This window comes from Tinamus guttatus, unplaced genomic scaffold (assembly GCF_059628265.1).
Source record: "Tinamus guttatus ecotype Peru unplaced genomic scaffold, ASM5962826v1 Tinamus_guttatus_pri_ptg000953l, whole genome shotgun sequence".
In the NCBI taxonomy this organism is placed as follows: Eukaryota; Metazoa; Chordata; class Aves; order Tinamiformes; family Tinamidae; genus Tinamus; species Tinamus guttatus.
Genome location: NW_028289487.1, coordinates 101,659 through 117,628, shown reverse-complemented (window position 1 = coordinate 117,628; position 15,970 = coordinate 101,659). Strand labels below are relative to the sequence as shown.

At 39.0% G+C, this 15,970-nt stretch overlaps 1 protein-coding gene across 1 annotated transcript in view; it reads left to right on the top strand.

Annotated features, from left to right (window-relative positions):
* The first annotated feature begins 280 nt into the window (after positions 1-280).
* The window catches only part of LOC104573360 (MIB E3 ubiquitin protein ligase 1), a 63,089-nt gene continuing 47,399 nt past the window's right edge, over positions 281-15,970 (top strand). Inside the window, exons 1-4 of the mRNA XM_088538266.1 lie at positions 281-509; positions 7,110-7,281; positions 10,053-10,182; positions 11,956-12,060. Of these exons, the coding sequence (XP_088394392.1) occupies positions 281-509; positions 7,110-7,281; positions 10,053-10,182; positions 11,956-12,060 (636 nt within the window). The remainder of the gene's footprint in view (positions 510-7,109; positions 7,282-10,052; positions 10,183-11,955; positions 12,061-15,970) is intronic.

The window sequence follows — 15,970 nt, the reverse complement described above, 5'->3', positions numbered from 1 at the left end:
GCTGCGCAGAGGCGGGCGGGCCGCGCGGCGCATGCGCGGCGGGCCCTGCCTGCGTCCGCCGGTCTCCCTGGAGCCGCCGCCGCGGCGGCGCCCGGATGTAGCGGCGGCGCCGGCGGGAGCCGCTCGGCAGCGCGGGGCCGGCGCGGGGCTCCGCTTCCCGCCGCCCGGCAGCCGCCTCCCCGCGCCGCTCCCTGCCGCCGCCCCCATCGCGCTCCCCGCCCGCCGCGTGCGGGCTGCGCTGCCGCCGCCGCGGGGCGCGGGCCCGCGGGGCGCCGCCGGCATGAGCAGCTCGCGCAACAACCGCGTGATGGTGGAGGGCGTGGGCGCGCGCGTGGTGCGCGGCCCCGACTGGAAGTGGGGCAAGCAGGATGGCGGCGAGGGCCACGTGGGCACCGTGCGCAGCTTCGAGAGCCCCGAGGAGGTGGTCGTCGTGTGGGACAACGGCACGGCCGCCAACTATCGCTGCTCGGGCGCCTACGATCTGCGCATCCTCGACAGCGCGCCCACGGGTGAGCACCCGCCGTACATTATATATACATATATATATAGATATAAATATGCACATACTCTGAGTTAGGGTCCTGATGTGGGGCTCCCAGATCTGCACAAAGCCGGCGATGTGAGTGCGTGGGGGCGAGAAGGGGGCTGCTCTCTGCGGGTGGTGCTGGGGTTTCCTCCCACTTCTCCTCCTCTTCCCTCCACCAGCCTCGGGTTTATGTTTTGGAGAGTTTCCTTTCTTTGCCGAGCTGGGGGTTGAGGAGGAAAAGGGGGTGTAGGACCTTTTTGCTGGAGAGGATTGCATTAAACAAGTGGTGGGGTCCTGCGTTGTCTTGTAATGTGTGTGTTGCCTCTTATCTGCGGTGCCAGACCTGCTGCGGAAGAGCGAAAAAACAAACAAAACCCCAAAACAGCAACAAAAAATACGTCCATTCTTTTAATTTCTCGACTGCTTGATATTTTTAAGTTCAGTCAGTTTACAGCACTTGCTGTCTTTCTGTTGTTGTCCTGCACTGACATTATGCGGCAGCACTGGTGTGGCCAGCACTGCAGGATGATGTTCCCTTTAGGCCTGTTTTACAGTGAAAACATTTTTTTTAAAAAAATATACTGCTGCTCGGTACAATGGGGAAAATACTTGGTTCAGGGCCTGGCAGGATTGCCTTAATAGTAAGGTGATTAGTTGGGTTTGCTGAGATACTTGGATATGTGCCGTTTTCATAACCTGTTTTTCATTTGGAATGTGGTAGAGAGGAGGCATCTTTCAGCCAGCTATGTAGAGTATGTCAGAGAGGAAAAATATGGTGAATTAGGGTGAAGCTAACACCTTGGAAATCTGGAACTCATTCTAATTAATTACCACAATGTAGCTAAGGGGGGGAAAAAAAACTTGGTCGTGGTGAACCTTTGAGATTTTTTTTTCCCCCCTACTATGTCTGTATCCTTCTCTCCCCTGTTTTTTTTTTTTTTTTTTTTTTTCCCTTGGTTTTGGAAGTATATGTTAATGAAGCTTCAGCTGAAAGTCTTTTTAAAATGGCCCTTGGAACAAAAAGTTAAGAGGAGACTTTAAAGTTGTGGGTTCTTATGTGGCAGATGCATAGGCTTTGAAACTTTATTTGCGTTTAATGTCCTGTAGAAACCAGTGGGACTGCTTCTGCTTGTAAATAAACATATGCATAAATGTTGAATATGAGCCTTGAGCGCTCATTGTTCTTGCCCTGCTTGACTTGCTTGCAGGCTGACAGCATCCTGTTAACTGCATCAGGAGACTATACTTGATACTTAAAGTTCTGGGTTTTTTTGTGCTCTAGAATTCCTTAGCCCTTATTTTTTTCCTGCAGTTCTTATAATCCTTACAGTCCTTATGGTTTATGGCTATACTTTTGTGTTATATTTTTTTCTGTGTGTGTGTGCTATAATTTTAATTTCTGCTTCAGGTAGGGCAATGTCTATTGCTCTTGGGAAAATTCATAAACACAGCTTTTTTCCCCCGCCCCCCCTTTTCAGGCTTGGCTAGTGGTGTTTCCATTCTTGAGGTTTTTCTAGCTAGTGGTTGAGCAGAACTGCTATATGAAGCTACCCGGAGTTGCATTTGGCCAGTGGGAATTTATTTTTGAGGTCACACTTGCCTGGAGATGCAAAGAATAGAAATCCGTAAGGAAGCAGTAGCCAAAGAGAAGCACTGTAGTCAAGTGGAAAATTCTAGGAAGATTAGAACTTGGAGGGATATTTTGATACTCTCTAGGCCCTCTAGATAATTTTGCTGTAAGTTATTATAGGAAAAGTGGGATTAAGTGACAGGAGTTCCTACCTCTGATACTAATAATGATCCTATTGAACAAAAATGTGCTATAAAATATGGGAGGAGGGTTTTCTTCTCTTTTCTGGGTTTGCTTGCTGGTAATTAGAACAATTATCAGAATCTTCAGCTTGAAAAAGTATTTTTCTCTTCGGATAATAAATTTACAGTAGAGCATGAGTGTAATATTAATATAAATTATTCATATATTATTAAGTATTAATATAAATAATATATGTAATATAATATACATAATATATAATGATATAATATAAATATTAATATAAATAAATATAAAATATAACAGTAGAAAGCAAAATTTTTAATTACTGGGTTGGTTTTTCATTAGCTCTGCAAGCCCACCTATGTTTACAAGCTCTTAAGCATGGTGCAGCTTTGCATGAGGCCTGTAATGTTAAAACCAGTGAAAATTGTTTAAAAAGTCAATAATTATTAGAATGAAAGAGGTTATAATCACAATTGCAATATTATGTAGACTTTTCATTAAAGCAATAATGTTAGTACCAGCATTTTAAGTTGGTCTTCATGAAGAAGACTGAGAGAAGTTACTAAACCAGGAGAGGTTTTTTTTTTTTTTTTTTTTTTTTTTTTAAAAAAAAAAAAAAAGGCAATTTCGGTTAGACCCTACCTGGTACTCCCCTAAAAGGGGCATGTGGTAGGATGGGATGCGTTCTGTGTCCAGCAGTGGCCAGATTGCTCACAAAAAGAACAGGATTTCCTTGTGAAACAGACTTTTTTCAAGAACTAAGAAGAGAACCAAACCAAGTGGATTTTGAGAATCCATGTTTTCTGATAGTGTTGAGAAAAAGATATGGAAAGGAGTAGTTTCTGGGTAGCTGAACAGAATCTGCAGCATTGTGCCAGAGCGTAGCAAACCAGGGTTTATATTTAAAAGCAAGGCAGTCTCCTGTGTATAATACCGTGATGGTTGCATAAAAATTCTCTGTTTATTCCCTCTGAAGATGTTTTCTACAAAGCTTAAAAAAGCTTACAAAGGTTACAAAGGTTACTCTGTTGTCCGTTTTCTCTTTCGTATGCCTGGTTCAAAGTGACACTGTTGCTTTCCTGCTTAAATTATTTACCTACTTGCCAGGTGAGAGGGGCTGGAGCAGGAGCTGGCATCAGGAAATGGGACTTGCTGGGGAGTTATCCCTTGGTTAAAGCAAGCGTGCCTCTGGTTTGAGAAGCTGTACCTACCATCTTCTGCTAATGCCAAAAACTTAGGCTGCGTCTGGAGATCATTGGCCATTTGCTGTAATCTGAGAATTTGCATAAATCATAAGGAAATCAAAAAGGTCAAAACGTTTTAGCAGTACTGAACTTTGGCTAATTCTATTCGTTTGTTTACTCTTGCTTTTTGTCAAATCAAATTAAGACAATTTGTATTAATGAGCTTTTTTTTTTTTTTTTTTGTTTCCCCAGTCAGTGATTACTTGTCAATACTAACAAAGCCCCTTCTAGCTAGAAATCTGATAGATTTGTGAGCAATGGTACTTGTGAAACGTGTTTCATTTTTTGATGGACATGTCCCTTGCTCTCTAACCTTCTCCTGCCCAATAATCCTCTCCCTGCTCCTGTATCTGATACCCTCAAGGGGCAAGATGGGCCACATGCTTTGCTGAGCCCGAGTCTCTCCTGTGCGAGGATCCGTCAACTGGCTGCCACCACTGCAACGTTCAATGGATGAATTGCCTTTATGGGGACACTGATTTGAGTTTTCCCTTCTTGCTTTTCACAAATTTGGCTTTCCTCTGAGATTTTTTGTTTTGCTGGGGTCTGGCCATAGTTTCAATATTAATTGGTGTCAGAGGGATTGCAGCCTAAGTAATCCAGGCAAGATAGGAGATAGATAATGAAAATGAAAATCTCTGTGGTAGATAGATAAAGGTAGGAGAGGAGCATGATAAGCAAATAGTGAAAGTATTAATGCTAGCTCAGGAATACTGGACTTGCTGGTGTGCTCATGTTGGAGGGAAGTTATTTAAAGGCAACTATGCATGGCAGAAGAGTTAGTCTTACTACCTAGCACTCTTCTTAAGTCAGGTGTGGAAGGTGATACAAAAAAAAGCTTCATTTTGTAATACCCTGCTCTTAAGAAAAATTGAAGCCTGTATGGAGGCTGAATTTTTGCATCCTGTTAGTCTAGGGATCTAAAGTATTCTTCTGGTTCATAGCGGACCAATTGCAGTGCTGATACTGGAAGTCTGGAGTTTTGACTCCAGGCCCCAAGGTTCCTTGTTGTGCCAACAGTGTTACACAGTACTGCAGAGAGCTGGGTTGGGAAAGTGGTCCAGGTGAATGTTTTTCCTTCTGGCTCTTTTTCACCATGGTATATTTCTTGATCCACTTCACCCTCTTGGCTTTTCCACAGCAGCTTCTGCCTCACTGAGTTGAAATATTTATTTTATTTAGGTCTGCCATGAAACAACCTAATTTTGTAGTATATGACTCCTGCTTTCACTTTTATTTTGCCTCTTTTCCTTACCACATGCACAAATTCAGAGATTCTTCAGGCTGCTAATGCCTTGGCCATTTTGCATTCAGAGCAAACAGTCAGCTCGGATAGCAAACAGTCTTCCATAGCTTTAGTAACCATTTAAATAATTCCAAAGGTGTCTAACTTCTGTGTTACTATGTGAAACACTGCCTTTAGTGATCCACTTCTTAACCACCCCCTATATGCCCCTCCAAAAAACTCCAAATGTTGTGACCAAGTAGAAACTTTAATCAGAGCAACAAACCTGGTGGCTAGTTATGTTAGAGTCTTTTTAATGCACCTGCTCTGGAAGACTATCATATGATATAGCTGCTCCAAGAATTAGTGATAATAACAGAAGTTTCAGGGTTTTCAGCATCACCAAAGGCTGTCCTTGGTTGTGCTAAAATGCTTCTCAGTTCCCTTAACACAATGATGTGTTCAGTCTTTGCTCCAAATGTGTTAGCTCTTCTAGTCTTAACTAGATACAGTTTTCTTCCAGTGCTCACATATCAGGGAAATTTTTAATCATGAGCCTGGAAATCTTCCTGGACATGTTTATGGTCAAGACTGGAGAGAGAGAAACTCTCGTGGTTAGGAGAAATGATGCACAGGGTGCACCAGATGTTTGTGTTGCTGTTTAGAAGGATCTCAACAGGCTGGAGAAAGGAGCTCACAGGTGTCTTGCGAAGACCAGCATAGGAAAACACCAAGTCCTGCAAGCAGGGGGTAATAACACCATACGCCAATGAAAGCTGGAGGCTGAGCAGCTGCAGAGTGGCTTTGTTGGTAAGAACATAGAATCCCAGTGGTCACCAAGTTGGACATGACCCAGCAAGATCCCTTGTGGCACAGGCGGCCACTGACATCCTGGGCCGTGTTAGGCAGAGGGTTGTCAGCAGGGTGATCCTTCCCCTCTGCTCAGCACTGGTGAGGGGCTCCTCTGCGGGTGCTGTGTCCTGTGCTGGACTCCCCAGTGCAGGAAAGACATGAACATACTGGAGGGGCTGCAAAGGTAATTAAAGGCTTGGAGCATCTGATGTACAGGAAGAGACTGAAAGAGCTGAGGCTGTTTAGCCTGGGAAAGAGGAGGCCTGGGAGGGTTGTCATGATGCGTTTGCTTGAGGGAGCAGTAAGGAAGACAAATTCTTCCTTGCTTCCAGATTATTCTCGGGGGTGACCAGTGGTAGGGCAGGAGCCCATGGGCACAACCTGAAATGCAGGGTAGCTGAACCCTGGAGCACCTTATCCAGAGAGGTAGTAGAGTCTCCATCCTTGGAGATGTTTGAAACCCTACTGGATGTGGTCCTGAGCAGCACTTGAATGGGGTTGGTAGTCTGCTAATGATCTCCTGAGGTGCCTGCCAAACTTGGCTGTTCTGTGATGTGCTCAGACAAGGTACAGTTTTCTTTTGCCTTCAGTTTTGCCTTTCAACTCCAATTTTTTTCTGTGTGGCAGGTGGCTTAGCTATTGAACACAGATAAGAAATTCATAGTGAATTTTTCTGTCATATCCAAAAAAAGCCCTTTGGAGGGAAGGAGAAGTGTTCTTTTTCCTTTCTGTTTCCAGAGATCTGTGTGTGTGTGTGTGTTCAGGATGAGTGAGTGGGAGAGTTCTGTGTTACTCCAGTCTTTTAGTGCTCATTTTTTGTCTTATGCTACGTAGTGAGTGCTAGGCTCGTACTAATCTCTTCTGTTGCCCAAATATTTCCGAACAGCAGTGGAATCTGACCTTTTTTTTGAATCTTGCTGCTGTTCGTTGTATTCAAAATGCACAGAGTAAAAATTTATCTGGCTGATCACTCTTGCTCAGCCGTAGGCTTGGCAAAGCTCTTGGAATGAACAGACATGAGAACTTGATTTTTCTTTTGTTTTCTTGAGGGTTGGGAAGAACACATGCTGGTGGGTTGCATTTGATTTGTTATTAGCAGATACTTTGTGATATAGCAACATTAAGCAATTAAATGCTTCAGAACAATAACATGGATTTTCATGAAATTGTCTCTGTCAGAGAGCTCAGTTTCTCCTATGTTTAAGTGAATAGAGTTTAAACTCTATAAACTGTATTTTTCTGTTGTACAAAATGCATAAAAAAATTCTCAAACACTTGTGAGTGATTGATCACTGGTTCTTTGTGGTGTGTGATCTGTTGAGACACTTATCCAGAGATGGAATTCTAGATTTTCCAGGTTCTTTTGATACGCAGTTTACTAAATGTTTAATTGTAAGTTGCAGGAGTCCTCATTTTGTTTCTCCTAGAGTAATCTCTGATTATTTGTATAGATAAATTCTTTTTCTTTTTTCTTTTTTTCTTCAGGTATCAAGCACGATGGAACTATGTGTGATACGTGTCGACAGCAACCGATCATCGGTATACGATGGAAATGTGCAGAATGCACAAATTATGACTTGTGCACAGTTTGTTATCATGGGGACAAGCATCACTTGAGGCATCGTTTTTATAGAATTACCACACCAGGAAGTGAAAGGTAAAATGTAGCTTTTCTCCTGTGAAATTAAATAGCAACAGTTCGTTGTGGTTGACTTCCATTACAGCAGGTTTGGTGTACTGATATTTAGGTGTGAATGTAGTGGATTCAGGTGTAGATTTTTTTTTCTTAGCTCTGCCTCTTCGTGAGGGAGGATAAACAGAGTGAAATATCTGGATCTGGAAAACACATTAAATGTGGAGATTTAGAAAGAACAAAGAAATTAGGGTGTGATTATTCGGTTACTTATAACCTTAATGGGTGCTTCCTAGTTCTTTTGTTATCTGATAGTAGGTTTAAGAGGGGGCCAATTGTTTTCAGACAGTGCATGATCACAGCATCACTTGGCAATGAGTTCCTAAATTTGAAAGTTTAAATATGTTCAAAAATGGTATGGGCAGATTTGATGGATAATATGCCCCCTGTGAACTATTAACATAATGATCTGGTTGCAAAAGCTCTAACTCAAATTCCTTAAACTGCTGATTACAGAGCAAAGATGCTGTGCAGAGTCTCTCTGTCCTTGTTTTTTTCTTGTTATTTTCTCACCCATCTATTATTTAAGTCTCTTGGAGAAGAACTGGGAACAACAGTGGCCGTTAGGTTGCTTTTGAGGAGCTCCTGTGTTCTTTGGCTTTGAATGACTCCTATGAATCCAGAGTCCCCACTCTGTCATGATCTATCCACCTGTAAGGTGCAAATAGTGGTATTTACTCCTTATCAAATACTTCTAAAGGTGTATAAAGTGACAGTTGTGGTATCAGTTCTGTGCTAATTCTACTGAATGACACCAAGTCATTGGAATTGTATTTGGACTTGATACTCCTTTAAATGTGGCATGTGTATGACAGAGCATTTATTTGCTCTTCTTGGAGAGGTAAGATTTGCAAGTGTCCTAATTTAGTGATGCGCTTGTATCGATGCTTTTATAGTTGAGGTAAACTGTTGGAGAACTAAAGCGTATTTTTTTTGTATTGCCTTATAGGGACTGTGTCTGTTTTCTTAGACATTTGCCTTGAAGTCTAACTATGGCTAAAGCGCCCAGGTTAATGGCTTGATGGAAAAAATAATTTCTGTTTTTTGAGATTTGTATTGGTAGGTCTAGTTATCAAACGGATATCAGGAGCTTAGTGTCTGAATTACAATGTTGTAATGCAGAACAAAACTTAGATGTTGCGTCGAAGAGTAGAAAGTGCTTAGAGTATTTACTAGAAAATAAGTAACAAAATTCAAAACGGTTTTGCAATTTACTACCTTCCTAAAACTGTCATAGCCTTTGAGAAGACTTGTCTTTTTTTCCTTCATTTTCTTTCTAGCCAGAGGTTCCTGTATCATTTAAAATGATCTCTATTGGTGTACAAAAGATAAATTCTATCTCCACAGCTAAAAACTTGTCCAGAGTAGAGACCTGCAGGAGATGTTTTGCATCTTGTCTTTTTCTCCCTCTCTCTCTTTGCCTCAGCTGATTTCTGTCTTGCAGCTCTGACACAGAAGACAGCTTCATCTGCCAAGGAACTGTTTCTTTTGGATCCAACTTAGCGGAGGAAAAATGCTTAAATTTAGTTGTTTGAGGGAGGAGAAAGGGCAAAAGCAAAGTAATGGAATTAGAGGCTAGCTCATTAGAAAAATGTGCCAAAGCATCTAATAACATTTGGATGAAGGAAAGCAAAAGGTGGACCTATTTTGTTCTCAAGACTGCGATATTATGTAGGCTGCATACAAAGTAGAAGTACTATTTTTGTCTCAGGTTTGTAGATGTAGAGATACTTCTGAAATGCTACTCTAAGCAGCATGTCTTATTGCATTTTCTGCCTTCCTTTTGTATTACTTAAATCGAACTTGCTAATATTTTGATACATTTTGGTGGTGTTTTCATTGAGTCCAGCAATTTGTTAACTTTTTCCTTGTCTGCCATCTGCTGGATGTTAAAAGTTGAGCAGGAGGGTGTTGACTTCCTGAAGAGGTCAGGAAGCATTCAGAGTTTCAGCTGAAAAATACTTTTGTCTGGCAGCATTTTTACCGCATGAAGTACAAAATGTCCTTGCATGCAGAGTGGTAGCTTTAGAGATGACTGAAAAGGCAGGAAAATGTTTACCTTTTGTTTGGGCACTTTATATGTGCTAATCTATTTTGATTCTGCTGGAGTCTGAGGAAAAGAGAGTCTTGGGAAAATAGCATATGATTTTAAAAATAAGACTAAGAAAATGGATTCTGATTATATTGAATGAAATGAGCTAAGATAGGTAATAAAAAAGTATGTAGTAAACCTACATACAAAAGTAAACCCTGTCACACTGACACTGAGGGAGGAAAGCAGCTTTTTATTCCAAATTATGTTATTGAGTAAAAGATGAAAATATAGTTACAGGAAAGTATATCGACCTAGGGATGATTTGTGAGAAGCACAAGTGTTTTGTTTATAGAAGTTTGTGTGTTTCTTTATTGATTTTAATAATATGGGTACAGACCTACTCATAAGTTGCTGGTAGGGGTAGTAGAAGTTTGAGGAAGAAATTTTCATTAGGATTAAAAGCTTCAGCTATAAGCACCTAACTCAGATGTGGAAAGGACTTTTTAAATTATTATTATTTTTTAATCTGTTGGGCTGCTGTTGAGAATTGAAAGGAGGTGATTCATGTATCAAAATCTATATTCTTGAGGGTTATTTGTGTTTCAAGATGTTTTCCTGCTTTCCCACCTTCAAAGAATCCTGTGGGGCTTTTTGTTGTGGAATTTTTCATGACATTTGTTTTTTCCCCTTGGAACTTTAGGGTATTGTTAGAGTCTCGCCGTAAATCAAAGAAAATTACAGCAAGAGGAATCTTTGCAGGTGCCAGGGTGGTACGAGGAGTTGACTGGCAATGGGAAGATCAAGATGGTGGCAATGGGCGTAGGGGAAAGGTAAAAATAAAACGGGCTTGAATAAGATAATATATATCTGGATGTTCCTGCAATGCCCTCAGTGGCCTTTATAGAGTAAAGATACCATCATGAATGCAAAATATTAATTTTCTAGGCACTTCTGAATTGTGTTCTTTATTGATAAAGCTTTTAGAAAAAGGAGGTGCTATATTATGACCAAGTAATAGATACTATGAATGATTAATTTTAAATTTGTGTGTTTACAGTATCAATGTAACACTTTCAAAATGGACAAACTTTCGTTCTGGTTGTTCTGTTTAAGATATTGGGTGTATTTCAGCATTATTTACTGGAGAGCTGATGCAACAACAGATTTCTCAAGCATAGTCCTTTCCAATCAGCCATGAGCGTGTTCTGGTTTCCCACATTTGTCTATACCTAGCTCTTAGCTTTTAAGAGTTTATACCCTGGATTTTTATTTTTCATCGAATAATTTTCATGTAATTTCATCTTTCCATTTTAAACCCGAGAACTTTGCAAGAGTTAGTTGCAAGAATTATATTGCTGTCTAATTTAGGACCTCATATAAGTGTTTTTGATATAGTTGTCTAGTAAAAGTAATTGGGTTTGTGAAAAACTGAATTGGAAAGCTTGGAAATGTGTGTTACTAATCATAACCTTGCATGTTTTCTATGACTTACATCTCCCAAGGGAACTAGTAGAGGATTTACAGGTGTGGACTATAGCAGGGAGTGTAAGACACACTGTGACTATTATCACCACACAAGGAATATTGCACAGTAAGAATCGAATGCCCTTATATGTAGGGGAACTGATATCTTAAGTTACCTTTATTTTTAGTATATTTAAGCAGCATTAAAGCAAAACAGAAAGTTTCTGAATAAGAATTTTATACTATTTTAGACCGTTTTATACCCTAAATAGGCATTAGGGCTTTGAGGATTTCATTTTGGATTTTATTGAGAGGAAATTACAAGCTTAAATCTCCTAAAACAACACCATAAAGTCCCCTGGATCTTGCTTATTTACCCCCTCCTTTGAATTTGGCAGATTATTTTGAAACCTCTGAAACTTTGCAAAATACAAACATTATCCTGCATTATCTACTATATGTACTAAATTTAGTACATAAAGTTAGTGGGGTCATTTGCGAGCTGAAAATGTGTATAAATGCATATTAAAGGTGTTTTCAAGATGGATATAAATTCTGAGATACCAGAAAGCTTTTAAAGAAATACTCAAAGATAAGAATGAAGACAAATGTGATTTGATTCTTCAAGTTATGGATATGTTTTCAGAATTTGGCTTGCAGCCTTGTGACTTCAGGAGTGTCATGAATAGTTCTTTTCACTTTCTTTTGCCCTGTTGTTAAACAGATTGGCACTAGAAATAGAATTTTGCCACCAGGCAGGTTAAACCAGACAAATGGGAGCGATTTAAATAGTTTTATACTTTGGGTTTTTTTTTCTAGCAAGAACATGTCAAAACAACGTAATTATTTACAATACGGATTTTGTTCTGTATTTATGTAATGATGTTAGCTACCAATGTATAAAAGAAAAATAGGCCTACAAAGTAAATATTCAGACTGCAGTCATTAAGACAAGTGGGGACCACTTACCACACAGAAAACATCTTCAGAATACATTTTTGAAATTCAGTAAAACTACCTAGAGCCTACATTTTCTCCAAAGGGAGGAAAAAAAATTAAGTTGCAAAGTGCTTTTAAATCTTTGTTATAGAATGAATTTTCTCTGTCTTGTTTTGTTTTGTTCTGTTTTAATTAAATAGGTAACTGAAATTCAGGACTGGAGTGCGTCAAGTCCACACAGTGCAGCATATGTTCTCTGGGACAATGGTGCTAAAAACCTTTACAGAGTTGGCTTTGAGGGCATGGTGAGTATAAAAGACCACAACGGGTAAAAACGCTTGGTGGGGGAAGGGAGTAAGAATAACTTGTGCTTTCTTCTCTCCCTTTTGTGACACTCTGGGTCAGTTTGCATGCTGTTAGTCAGGTCTTTGTGAGTACAGCTGTATGGATCATGCATATGTATTAGGAAGAAAGTCTAATCTGAGATTTTATTGCAAATAATTTAAACTTTATAACTGCTTTCTGTCTGAGTATAGTGATAATTTACATTTTGCATTGATGATAGTCATACTGTGCTAATAGTGAATTTCAGTTATACTGACTACTACTCACTAGAGAGAAAAATAGCACCCTGTATCTTTAACTCCTGAACTCTGTAGTTCATTGCAACTTCTGTCAGAGTGATTGCAGCAAGATTTGAAGATTTTAAACTGTGGGAAACACTTGAAATTCTCACTATTTTTTTTTCTTGTCAATGAGAGAGTGATGAATTATTTTACAACCTTCATTTACTCTAGCATGAAGTTTTTCTTTTTCATCTTGTAGCTTCTAAAGCTGCTGCTACAGCTATAGAGAGAAAATGGGTCAAACTCTAGCATAAGTGCCTTCTGTTGCTGTTTTTTCTTACCCTAATGTGGGTCAAGGAAAGGTTACTTAGATTTTCAGTTGCTTTAACATCTTAATTAGTATTGTCTTTGCATCATTTTTGTTTGATTCTGCAGAAGGAGAAGCATGTCAGCTTAACATTGGAGTATCATCTTTTTGGATATAGGACTAATAAAATACAAAAATTAACAGTAACTTTTTGATGCATGTCTTAGAAAATTCAGTCATATATATATATATATATATATATATATATATATATATATATATATATGTATATTCTTCAATCATCCGAAACAGGAGAATAAATTGTAAGCCACATAATTTTAGGATCTCCCTCAGTCCTGCTAGTTGTAAAGAAAATTTCTTGTATAGTGGCACAGGGAGAACAAAGTTAAATATACCATTATGTGGTGTAATACTATTAAACTAATGGTCAGACTGTTTAATACATAATACCATGCTAGAGAATCATTAAAGATTCTTTCTACCCTCAGAAATTAATAAATTAGGGTAAGCTATTTAGGAATAGTGCAGCTTATTTTCTTAAGAAAAAATAAATATTTTTTATTAAGCCAGCTATATTCTTTTGCTAGTCTATTGCTGTACAAGAGAGTGTTAAAGTACTTGATCAATCGTTGCAACTATAAGATGAATGGAAAAGAATGACCCTTTTCTAATACCTGGGTAAAAGGAAATATTTGATCAGTCATTTAATAATTAGCAACACTTGGGAAAAAAGCTATTTAAAAATATATAATTTTATAAATATAGTTTATGCATAAAGAGAAAGATGAGGCTTTATATGTAGTGCTTTGCTGGTTGTAATGTACTTCTGCATTAATTTCATCAAAAAATCATCGCTTTAAACAGAATCAGTTCTTTGGCATCTGTGACACAGTCATTTAAATGTAAAGCTAAATTGGATAACAGATTAGTTGCTGGGAATGTATGTGTTCCATTATGATTCTCTGCTAACATTTAAGTGCTGTTATGTCTATCTGGCTAGTAGACTGTCAAAGTCTGGGCAACTTGTCTTGAGACTTAAGAATTAAGAATGTACAGAAAATGTGGGATCAACAGCATGTAGTGTGTGCCCAAGTAAATACAGCTGGAGGAAACCTGTACTTACAAATGAGTAACACTTGGCTGGGGCACAAATGGAGCTGATTAAAGAAACACAGCTTATTAGCTTAAGTCAGGGTTGCTTATTTGATAGCTGACGGGCTACATCTGGTCCTCAGAATGAATTTATCCAGCCTTCCAGCTTTTCCTTGGAGAAGACAAGGATTGGTTGTAGGGGCAGCAGGTGCTGACCAAAAACTTTCATTTACTTATGGTTGGATATTTTAGAGTTTGCTGTTGCTGTGTTCGCGTGGGAAGTGGTCGAGAGGGGTGCTTGCTGTCTTTGTGCTGTCTGTCACTTATATCTGGGAGGCTCCGCTGTCATGCTGATATAGCCCACAAATCCCCACATGGGAATCTGTGTGTGTGTTGGGCTGGATAAAACCTGGCTTGCATCTCTAGGAGGAGTAAAGTGCAGTTCATTAATATGATAAATTACAGCACTCACAATTCGTATACATATATTCAGGTTTAGGGCATGACTTAAGTTGGTAGCCTTATTTGCTTATCCTATTATTTGCTTATTTAAAAATGTGTGAGCATAGCCTTTTGTAGTAAAAAGATAATATATGGAATTAGAGAGTTCTTTGGAAGTTTGAGAGCTAGTTTTTTGGACTTGTTTCTAGTTTTTAATGCTTCATATGAAACGCCTAAGGATATAAAGTTGTAACATGCTTTGGTTTTCAAAAAGTCTTGTTTTTCACTACTTAGGTAGATAATAGAGGGCGCTATAAAAACTTCCAACAATGGGTTAAATTCTGGGGCCTTCTGCTAGCAGGAATGCCCTAAATCTAATGTCTATGTCATTATTCGGGAATCATTTTGGTCCTACTGAATTTCTTTGCTCAGTACCGTCTGCCTTTTCTGTGGTGATTAACCTCCTCCTCTTGTTTTTCATTATGGAGGATCTTACTTTCATTTGCATAGAGTCTGAAAGAAGTAACTGTAGTTATCATCCATCATTGTCAGAGTAATCTGGAAGCCATCTGTGTTTGTGTACTTTGTCCACAGAAGTCTGAACAGTTGAGAGCGCAAGAGAAACTGAGAAGATTCCTGACCCTTATGTTTTTGATGTTTTTTTAGGCATCAATCAGGATTTTAAAAATGCTTAAAGTTTGTTCATCAACATTTATTTGGGTTATCTTTGAAGATGGACCTTGAACTTAGAGGATTTTTTGAAGTGACTTATTAACACATAATTCATTTTTAAAAATAAAAATGAGAATTAAAAATAAAAATGTGAAATCTCTTGCAACAGAAACCCACTTATATAGTTATATAGAAACACATTTTCTGTTGCGGTTACTGTGGAATGTGAGTCAGATCTTAGCTGTCCAGTTCTGTATCTTGTCCCCAATACTTCCAAACTGAGGAGTTTTAAGAAAGAGCAGCAGGAATCCAGTTTATAAACAGTTGTGTAGCTGTCTCAAGAGGCAGTTTTGTCTCAATCCATGAGCTTGACTAGAACATGGCTGAAAGCAGAAGAGTTGTTGATTTTATTTTTAATACAAGTGACTTTTTTACTCCATATCAGCAAAGTGTGACTCAAATGTTATTTAGATAATTGTGAGCTCTTTATGGTAATTACGTTGTTTCACTTCTTCATGAATTTTTTTCATACAGCCAAAAAACCCCCATTACTGCTGTAAATGATGGCAAACGCACCTGGTACTGCTTTTTCAAACAAGTCACTGTTTAGTATACTCTCATGATGCACCCTTCTATAAACAGTTTTTTTCTTTCTTCTCCTTAAATAAAAAGAACTTACCTTCTACTATTTTTTTTTAATTCACTATCCTTTTGTTGTCTTTTACGTGTTGATCAAAACTGACTTACAACATGGAAATACATATTTTGGCCATCTTTACATGTGAGGCCGATGTTTTCATTACATTGTTAGCAACATATCCAAACATGGATAGCTCTTTTTGAATCTAGAAAGAAATGAGGTGTCCCTACATGTCCGTTTGCACATTGTTTTGCCTCTTGTTTACTTAGTCTAACTTGTCTTCTGTAGTAGACAGTAATGTTAAAAACTGTTCAGTCTTGAGTTGCCTGAAGTCCAGTTCTTCTGCTTTATCATCACAGCCGTTGTTTTTGCGTCTTTTGCCCATTATTTAATTTCCCCCCAGTATCCTTTACTGTTCATGGTAGATGACATTCCAGTGCATCTAACAAACATTCTTCTTTTTCTTAGTAGCCTCC